Genomic DNA, 9,787 nt, shown 5'->3' with positions numbered 1-9,787 from the left:
CTTCTCGGGTCTTGATCTTCTTCGACATCAGCTTGCGTAAGAGATTATACTCGAAGTTAGTATAGGAATTGAATATCTTCGAGAGATCTTGCAGCGAGGAAACGCTCATGAGGCCTTCTTCGTAGATCTCGCGCGCACGGTCGACGAAGTTCAAACCGATGTAGTGGGCGGCGAGGGAGCACCAAAGATCTCCTTCCTGCTCCGGGAGTTGATCCTGCTCGTTCTTGAAGAGCGCCTCGAGCCTCAAGTCCTGCTGCTTCCGCCTTTCTTCGAGCTGCTGGCACAACTCCCACCATGAGGTCTGCTTCGGTTCCTTTTCAGCCGAAGCTAGACCGGCTCTCACCATGTCGGCTACCTTACGCGCGGCTTCGGCTGATCCGCCGAGCGGAACCTGATCTTCGCCCATTAGCTCCTGCGGCTCAACATTGTACTCCAGGGCACGTGGGTGGGCGTTGAGGCCGATGTCGGGAATCTTGCGACTTGCGATGAGTTTCCCAGCACCAGACCATAACTGATCGTGGGGGATCAGGGGGGAAGAGCGTCGATCGAAAGTGAGACGAAGTCGGGGCGAAAGCCGGTGGCCATGGAGGAGCTCGCAATACATGAACCAAACCTCGGGCAATTTCAGCAGCCCAAGGAGAGCACGCTCGAAAGGACCGTTGACATTTTCGAGCTGCCGGCGCTCGGAGCCCAGAGGCCGATTATAGAACAGCTCAATGCCTCCCTGAACATAGTAATTCCAGAGCCTGAACGATCCGGGGAGTTGTGTCAGAGCGTGGTCGAAGATGATTTTCAGCAGAGCTCTGGTGAAGTTCTTCTTGTTGTGGATTTCGGCGAAGCTGAGCCAATCGCGCACTTGATCTATATATTTCGATAGCCCCGTCTTGTAGGCTTGCTTGGATGAAAGACTCCGGCAAATCCGACGCACTGCCTGCTCCATCGCTACCTCGTGTGCTTTCGCAAGAGCCATAACGTCGAGTTCCGATTAGGCTCGGATGAATCGATAGCAATCACCCGTTTCGGTCGAATCAACTCCTGCACTGAAGCACTGCCGGGATGCACCTTCCTCCGTCTGGCCGAGAGCACTATCTGAGCGACGACGACTCAATCGACTTCACGATTTCAGAGTTAACGTTAGAAGGAGTCCTTAGAGCGAGGTTTGAGATTTGAAGAGCACGAGTAGGATGGATGGGTAGACAGTGACTTTTCAGGTAGATTGCACCTCCTTAAATATGAATCTGGTTGGACTTGAGGGTGATTGGAAAGGAGCGCTCGTTCGTCTACGCAATCTCTCACCCCCCTCCCTCCGATACGGGCTGACCCTATCATAGGACCTGAAATCGGCGAGTCGAGGTCGTTCTCTAAGTAAGGCGTGAAAGATAAGTGTAGATCAAGAAAATGGACCCTTCGATGAGTCGACGCAGCGTCCGCCGCCTCTTAATACGTATCGGAATTTGGCGATGCGGACCCCATTAGATCACCCGTGCAGCTCATGAGCGTGTATTTTCGGGATAACAGGTATCGAAATAGAGGGACCGCCACCTCGAGCACCGGCCGTGGAAGCTAGTCGGAGGCATCAAGAATAGGGCAGCAGCATCCCCGCACCTGAATGTAAGACGGAATAGTTTAAGGGGCTCGGAAAACGGGAAGTTTCCGCGCCGAGATCCGTGATCTCTACCTTCTGACATAGGTCAGCTGCCACGACGTGCAAATTCCGGCTGCAAGGGATTTCGTATCGCTCGGAATCCTCATATGGGAATCATGTTCTCTCCCCGATCTGAGATCCCGATGTGAGAATTTTCTCCGTGAAGTGTTTCCCAGGGTTCGCGGCGTGGAGTGCTCACGGCGCTTCTTCCTCCCCGAGGAGACTCCTAATGCAGTGTTTCCCAAACTGGGTTCCGCTGAACTCTTGGGGTTCCGCGGCGGATTGCGCGGAACCCCAGAGTCTACCAGCGGAACCCCTACGGAACCCCGTCAGAACCCTCAGGGGTTCCGTGGAAGAAAAAGTTTGGGAACCACTGTCCTAATGAACAGCGATGTGACGAAACATCGCTATTCTGTATGTCACCACTCTAACGACATAATCAAATGGATATGTATGCTGTAATGAATAAATTAAATGAGCTCGCTTAGTGGCTAAGCTCAAACTTTATTGGCGTTCGGAATCGCGGATCGATCACGCCGAAAGACAAAGTGGAGATCGCTACAGATCAAAGCCAAAGAACTTTGAGAACAGTCAATCAATCCTGTCGTCGGATCGTCGTCAGCGTCGGAATTCGAGTCGAAGAAATCATCACACATTTCTGAGGGGGATCTTTTTGTCTGTAATTAGACTCTTAGACCTCTAAGACGCGTCCGTACACTCGGGGTAGCGAGCTGCACTCAAAGACACCGACTGCGACCGTCGGGGTTCCCTCTATATGCGGCAACGAAAATATGATTGAAGAATAAAATATGATGTCAGGGTGACCCGAAAATGAGCACTCGGTTTGATTGAAACACGCGACAGATGCCACGGGACGAGGAGAATCTTGGCGAGTATTCTCAGGGTGACTGTAGGGGGGATAGTCCAGAACTCCCAGAGGGGATCCCGGACCCTGTTCTCGGGGGTCCCGAAGGTCGGTGGAGACAGGTTATCTCGTGATCCGATGGAGAATCACTGGATCGATACCGCTTGCGGAAATATCGTCTAGCCATACTGCGCCAGAAATCTGAATTTCTTTATATATGCACTTGCACTGAGAGAGCTCATTCGATGAAGAACGGAAAAATATTCTTCGTCCGGCTAAGCTACCGACTTTTACTTTCGGAATAACATCGCGAGGAACTCCCAAGCATTGTCGAGGACTTTGGAGAGGGTCCCACGCGACAAAGAAACAGGGAACCGCTGGTTCAGACGGATCACATCCTTCGAGATCAGTGGAGCCCTTCAAACCCACACCGCGGGAATCCGACCTGGCATAACCGATCTTCGCAGGCGTCCCACAGTGGTCAAAAATCGATTTTTGGGTGGACAAAATTATTTGAACGCTTTTTTCGACTGACTCGGATCATTTGAGTTCGGAAATGAGTCCGAGAGAGTTTCTGGTCGTCATCTTGGCCCTAGAAACGAAGTTCGAGGCCCAACGGGGTCAATAATGAGACACTCTTCGAATTAAACGAGCTACATTATATTTCTTTGAACTTGCTTATCGAGAGCATTCCACTAGTCTAGACAACACTACGGGTCGCATCCCTCATGGGTCTCCCACTCCTCAGCGCTGAGATGGAGGACGCTGAGGATGGTCGATCTGACAGAGCTTTCACCGTTTTGGAGCCCTGTCGATTACCGGAAAATTGTAAGGAGAGATGGCCCGCGTACAATACTTCTCCTGGGCCGTGCTGTAGTAGAGGTTGAACTCTACGTGTCTTCGACTTCACGGATGAATCGCAGAAATTTTTCTCCGGTCGACCAGCCCCTCGCATGGATGTTGATGCCGATGTTGATGCCGATGTAGATGGCTTAGCTTGTACTCTCAGCTTGACGCTGAATCGGAAGGGCTTTTTTGGAACCAGATCGCGCAATGGTGGTAGAATTTTTCCTTCTTCCGCTGACACTTCTAAAACTTTTCCATCGATCGATTGATCTGTCGGCTAAGTTGGGCTCTGAAGTCGTGTAAATCGTCTACCTTGTGTTATCTCTCAGCTTCGATAATGCGCAATCAATCCCTTTAGTGTTCATTGGAAGAAGCCGCGAGGCAGCCAGGGGTAGTTTAGCGCGGCACGCGGCGATTTTGAGAGCGGCTCCCACTGTCGCCAATCGTGCTGGATGCTGCCCGATCTCAATATCCGACCACAGATGTCCTCAATCAGAGGAGCGTCTCCGATGAACGACTCAGAGTGATGCTCTCTGAAGGAATAAATATCCACGGGTACGATGATCTCAATACAGAATCTGGGGATCACGATTCGAGCGATATCTCGCCCATTTACGGCTTTCCCGGGGTTTTCCGGAAAATAAGGCCCTTAGCGCAAAAAAGCGCAAAAATCGGTTACCACCTCGTGAGAGCTGAGGTTTTTACGAGCAATTTAAAAAAAATCAGACTGGGTACATTTGGGTACAGTCTCCAAATGCGGCCCTGAAGGTTTTGGCCATTTTTCGAAAGCCAGAGAGAAATCCATGGTTCGTATTAAGTCAAAACGCTTCCGTTCTCATTGCCCCACATGGATCCATACCTATCAAGACCTTCTCCCCACTCTTTAAGGTCAATTTTTTGCCTTGAACATTGAAAATCGAAAAAATAACTTTGTCCACCTAAAAATCAATTTTTGACCACTGTGGCGTCCCGGCAGTGTGTGTTCCAGGGTCAGGACTCGTGGGGATCGAGTTGCGTGGAGGAGAATCGCTTCCCGAGGGCAACCCAAATCCGCCGACCCGTGGCGAGTATGTCCGCGGCCTTCGAGAACAGATCACCTACGATGAGTCCGAATGAAATACGCTGTAGGAGTCTAAGGAGTGGCTGCTGATATAATGGGTCGATGAGCCGAACGCCATGTCCCCTTGTCTGACACTCAGGCTGAATCGACCCGAAGCTACGATGCCACGCTGGGGGAAGTTTCCTCGAACCGTCTCCTGACGGAACTCCTTGTGAATACTCTTGGATTCATATTCGAGAGTATAGTTCGCCCCTATTACCTTCTTCGAGCAGACTTCATCTGCTAATTTTCGCATGGGCCGCAGACAACGTTTCAGGTTTGAGACCCCGAAAAACACGGAGACTGATCGTTCACGACAAATGAAGTCATTAACGCAGTCCACTCGCTCTCGGTGCCTCGCTACAACGATTCTTTCGCAGCAGTGCGTCAATACTCGTCGCTGCTCCTTTTGTTGCGCGCATGCTGCGGTGCTACAGCGGGGCGCCCAGCATCGAGGCGCGATGTCTCTCGGTAATCAGATGAAAAGTCGACAGTCCGCGATATCTGAGGACCTGAGAAGTACATACACACTGGTGGACAACTGATGAGCCGACGAATCGTCGGTTGGCTGACGCACCTCGTCCCGCCTTCAATAAAATGTGTTTTCCGCTCTCAGACAATTTTTCGGGAAAATCCCCTCCCGCTGCCATAGTACCAGGTTACCCTGTCGCCGACTGATTCGCGGGATCGCCGCCATAAGAATGCAACAGCAGTCTGGCTTCGTACAGGGCAGCACAAGCTTGGCTGACGGTGCGAGACATTGAGGGATAGATCCCTAGATCAGAATTGTGGACTGTCGGATGCTCACGAGCGAAAACGCCCATCGGACTAATATCATCCACAATGAGCCCCAAACGGGCATCGATTGTGAGTATTGAACGGCATAAGGTCTCGGGAAAGACTGCTGGCTCTCATGTATCTGCATGATTGCGCCCCATTGCCAAGTTTGACGAGGATACCTCTGCGTGGGCTGAGCTTCCAGTGCACCTGACAGCTCTGAGCGAGTTTGGCACCTCGTGTCAATTCAATGAATCGCGATTTGACGCCGCCGTCAAACCTTCTCTGCAACTCTGAGGGCGGTTGGAGCTGTCCCAGGGTCCCGGGGATTGGTGTGGTAGCTCAGGTCCTTTGAACTCTATTGCTATAAGTTGAGTATCATCTCCGGGATTTCGTTTCGATTTGAGCACGGCTACTCCTGTTTTTCCGGAGGGGGCCTGGTGCTGCATATCGCCTCCCCTATTCCTTTCTTCCCTACGGCGGAAGTTCGACTGCCTTCACAGTGCCTTCGAAAACACAGAATCTCAATGTGTTCCATGGAAGAAGAGAAAACTCTGAGCAGGCTGCGCGAAGTTCAGCCGAACCTAGGTCCCTACATATGTGCAAAGGTACCCAAGAAGACTGGACAATCATCACAAACTTCGAGTTGCGTTCCCCTATTATCGGAAGCTTCCACTCCGAGTTGCGTCCCCCTATTATCGGAAGCTTCCACTCCGATTTGAGATACTAATGCAGCGCTGTGATGCTACGAACATCGGGGCCCTCAATCGCACCGATGAGCACAACACAGGATTGTTCCCGTTGATCAAGATGCGCTCACAAAATGATGATTTTTCCTGTGGTTCACGTCCGGCTCAAAGACCACCCGCTCGGCAGGAACTCATGTTCGAGCCTATCCCTGGAAACGGTCAGCGTTCCCTTTCACGGTGATGCCTGAGTTGTCTCCTTCTCCGTCAGCCGAAAGGCGAACCGATAAGGAATTCCCTGCCGTCTAGACGACAATCGGGAACTGTGACAATTCTTGTATGTCTCTCCCGAATTCAGAAATGAGTTGCTTAGATTATATGTCTTTATTCTTAAAGGAAGGGTGGAAGAAGAAGGTTCTTTACAATCTCCTCAGCTCTGCTGCAAACGCCCTTGGTGCGTTGTCTGAGCCCGTACGAGTCTTCGAGCTCGCGACGCAGCGCGAGAACCTCTTCGTACCACTCTGGTGGACATTCCGCAAAGCACATTGCGAAGAGTTCTTGTACCAGATCCCTTCTCTTCCTACCGTAGAGCTGCATGAACCTCGTCAGATACATGCTCCAGATGTCGAAGGCTTCCGGCCACTCGCTCATTCCGATGCTACCTTCATAAAATCGGAAGGCAGCATCGAACTCAGAGCGCCTCTCGAAAAAGAGCGCGACGTTGAGGAGCATCTGCGCATCCACGAGTCCTAGACGGAACATGGTCCCATAAGCCAGTGGTTCCCAAACTTTTTCTTCCACGGAACCCCTAGGGTTCCGCGGGGGTTCCGTAGGGGTTCCGCAGGTAGACTTTAGGGTTCCGCGGAACCCCGTTTGGTCACCTCTGCCATAGGCATATTCGACGTCCTCTGACGTACCGAAGCCCCCTTCGAGGGCCGTGTAAGTCTTCAACAACTTCCTTTTCTTGCAAAGCTCAACTGTCGATTCATCACGCACATTTCCGGGGTCTGCGTCATCCGTCGAGATGTCTAACGCCCTGCGACAGACAGCGATAGCTAAACCCGGTTCGTCGTTACGCAGCTCCATTTTGGCGTACTCACACCACACTTCCACAAGCTCATCGATGCTAGAGTAACTAGCCCGCGGAGCTCTCTTGAAAACGACCCTGGCATCATCGATTTGCCCCCTCGACTCGTAGTATTGAGCGAAAGCGATCCAAATCTGGGACACTTGTCCTTCGCAGGCCCACCGCGGATCGATCGTGTGCACTGCTTCGGAGAAGATTCTCACGACTTCGACGGGATCGCCCTCGTTGCACGCGCTGAAGCCACTCGTAGACGCTTTGGGGATCGTGACGCAGAATCATCGTGCTCACGAGCAGCTGTCTTCGACCCACGAGAGATTCGTATCGGGTCCATCCGAGCTCGAGCTCGAGTTCCTCTTCTCGGGTCTTGATCTTTTTCGACATCAGCTTGCGTAAGAGATTATACTCGGAGCCAGTATAGGTGTTGAATATCCGCAAGAGATCTTGCAGCGAGAAAACGCTCATGAGGCCTTCTTCGTAGATCTCGCGCGCACGGTCGACGAAGTTCAGACGGATTAAGTGGGTGGCGAGGGAGCACCAAAGATCTCCTTCCTGCTCCGGGAGTTCATCCTGCTCGTTCTTGAAGAATGCCTCGAGCCTCAAGTCCTGCTGCTTCCGCCTTTCTTCGAGCTGCTGGCACAAATCCCACCATGAGGGCTGCTTCGGTTCCTTTTCAGCCGAGGCTAGACCGGCTCTCACCATGTCGGCTACCTTACGCGCGGCTTCGGCTGATCCGCCGAGCAGCTCAGCCGGCGGTATGGCGCCTGCTCGACGATCACCATCGACCCCCAGACGAGTTTGCAGAGCCGATTCACCTGGCCGACACTATACTCCGCAAGAACGGGATAGTGCCAAAATGAGAGAAATGAGCCATCAATTTCGAACAGCCGGATCGTCGTGCAACAGAATCCCAGGGAAATCATTCAACTTATCAAGAACCAAATTCAACTGCCGTCGAAGCATAACCCACCTCGGCTTCGAACAGGCCCCGGGGCGAGCGCGGATAGGGCGTCGCTGGCCGCTTGGGCGCACGATTCTTCTTCGCGGTGCCATCGCTCTGGGCGGTCGGGGGAGCCATTGTTGAGTTTCTGCGCGACGTACGTCCCAAGACTGATTGGGAGCAAGTGAAACGCAGAGCGCGCAGACATCGAGAACAACCGGCCACCAGTGGGCGTGGCGGAATTTGGAGTGATGCGCGGGAATGTTTCCAGAATTGTCAGACCCCACTCTGACAATTCGGCGCGTGACTGTCACGAACAGGACCAGGTCCGTTGCGTCATCACCATTTATTTATTTGTCTAGCAATACTAATCCGTTCACACCATACCTCATTTCACACTCCCAGAGAGAGTCCAATAGTCATCGAGGGCTAATCTAACCATATACTCAAATCAAGGGATTGCTCCTCCATCTCCCCTTGGCATACTTGATAACCAATATTCATTATGTTATTATTATTCCCTGAGTCGGATAATCTCATTAAGAGATGAATAAATAAGGCCCAGAGCCGGTAGCACGTTTGGGGATTCGCGCCGTCAGCAGCGGCGCGTATCAGTAGCCAACTCTTCTCGGAACAGCTCTCTGGCCACGGACGGCGCGACAGTCTCTCTAACAGCTGACTGTCAGCAGAGCTGTCAGTGGCTGGAACTGTGACGTCAGACGTCAGTAGCAACCTCGATATCGGTAGCGCCCTGATCACGCTCAGCGCTCTCGATATTTCTCAGGACTCAGGATTCAAATCCCTGATCCGGTTCGCGAAAGGATAGGTCTGGGTCACGCCCCGCTATCCAGTTCAAGTTCCCTCCAAGTGCGTGCCGACTCAGAGTCTTTCTAGTTATTCATCAGTCTTCTCATCGGGAAGCACTACAGTCAGTGCCACACTGGACAATCATCACAAACTTCGAGTTGCGTCCCCCTATTATCGGAAGCTTCCGCTCCGATTTGAGATTCTAATGCAGCTCTGTGATACTACGAACATCGGGGCCCTTAATCGCACCGATAAGCACAACACAGGATTGTTCCTGTTGATCAAGATGTGCTCTCAAAATGATGATTTTTCCTGTGGTTCACGTCCGGCTCAAAGACCACCCGCTCGGCAGGAACTCATGTTCGAGCATATCCCGAGGAACGGTCAGCGTTCCCTATCACGGCAATGCCTGAATTGTCTCCTCCTTCGTGAGCCGAAAGGCGAACCGATGATGAATTCCCTGCCGTCTAGACTACAATCGGGAACTGTGACAATTCTTGTATGTCTCTCCCGAGTTCAGAAATGAGTTGGTTAGATTATATCTCTTTATTCTTAAAGGAAGGTTGGTAGAAAAGAGTTCTCCACGAATTCCTCAGCTCTGCTGCAAACGCCCTCGGTGCGTTGCCTGAGCCCGTATAAATTTTCGAGCTCGCGACGCAGCGCGAGAACCTCTTCGGTCCACTCTGGTGGACATTCCGCAAAGCACATTGCAAACAACTGTCGTACCAGATCCCTTCTCTTCCTACCGTGAAGCTGCATGAAGCTCGTCAGATACATGCTCCAGATGTCAAAGGCTTCCGGCCACTCGCTCATTCCGATGCTACCCTCATAAAATCGGAAGGCAGCATCAAACTCAGAGCGCCTCTCGAAAAAGAGCGCGACGTTGAGGAGCATCTGCGCATCCACGAGTCCCAGACGGAACATGGTCCCATACGCATACTCGACGTCCTCCGACGTACCGAAGCCCTCTTCGAGGGTCGTGTAGGTCTTCCACAGCTTCCTTTTCCTGCGAAGCTCAACTGTCGATTCATCACGCAC

At 52.1% G+C, this 9,787-nt stretch overlaps 1 protein-coding gene across 1 annotated transcript; it reads right to left on the bottom strand.

Moving 5' to 3' along the window:
* Nucleotides 1–6,308: 6,308 nt before the first annotated feature.
* LOC100898807 (pre-mRNA-splicing factor SYF1-like) lies at nt 6,309–7,704 on the bottom strand. The gene is made up of 3 exons (XM_003748102.1): nt 7,315–7,704; nt 6,836–7,226; nt 6,309–6,667 (listed from the first exon to the last, which is right to left on the bottom strand). Exons 1-3 carry the CDS (start codon nt 7,702–7,704, stop codon nt 6,309–6,311), a joined length of 1,140 nt encoding a protein of 379 aa, XP_003748150.1.
* Between the last annotated feature and the right edge of the window lie 2,083 nt (nt 7,705–9,787).

Source organism: Galendromus occidentalis, unplaced genomic scaffold (genome assembly GCF_000255335.2).
Source record: "Galendromus occidentalis unplaced genomic scaffold, Mocc_1.1 scf7180000077527, whole genome shotgun sequence".
NCBI lineage: Eukaryota > Metazoa > Arthropoda > Arachnida > Mesostigmata > Phytoseiidae > Galendromus > Galendromus occidentalis.
The sequence above is the reverse complement of the archived record's forward strand: the minus strand, read 5'-3'. Positions and strand labels throughout refer to the sequence as shown.

Bases quoted from the DNA above. Each gene is read 5' to 3' on its own strand.
- LOC100898807 (XM_003748102.1), bottom strand. From the start codon at position 7,704: ATGGTGAGAGCCGGTCTAGCCTCGGCTGAAAAGGAACCGAAGCAGCCC. The intron at 7,227-7,314 runs GTGGGTCGAAGA...GCGTGCAACGAG, and splicing joins GGACCCGATACGAATCTCTC to GGCGATCCCGTCGAAGTCGT. The intron at 6,668-6,835 runs GTACGTCAGAGG...TGTTCCGTCTAG, and splicing joins GGCCCTCGAAGGGGGCTTCG to GACTCGTGGATGCGCAGATG.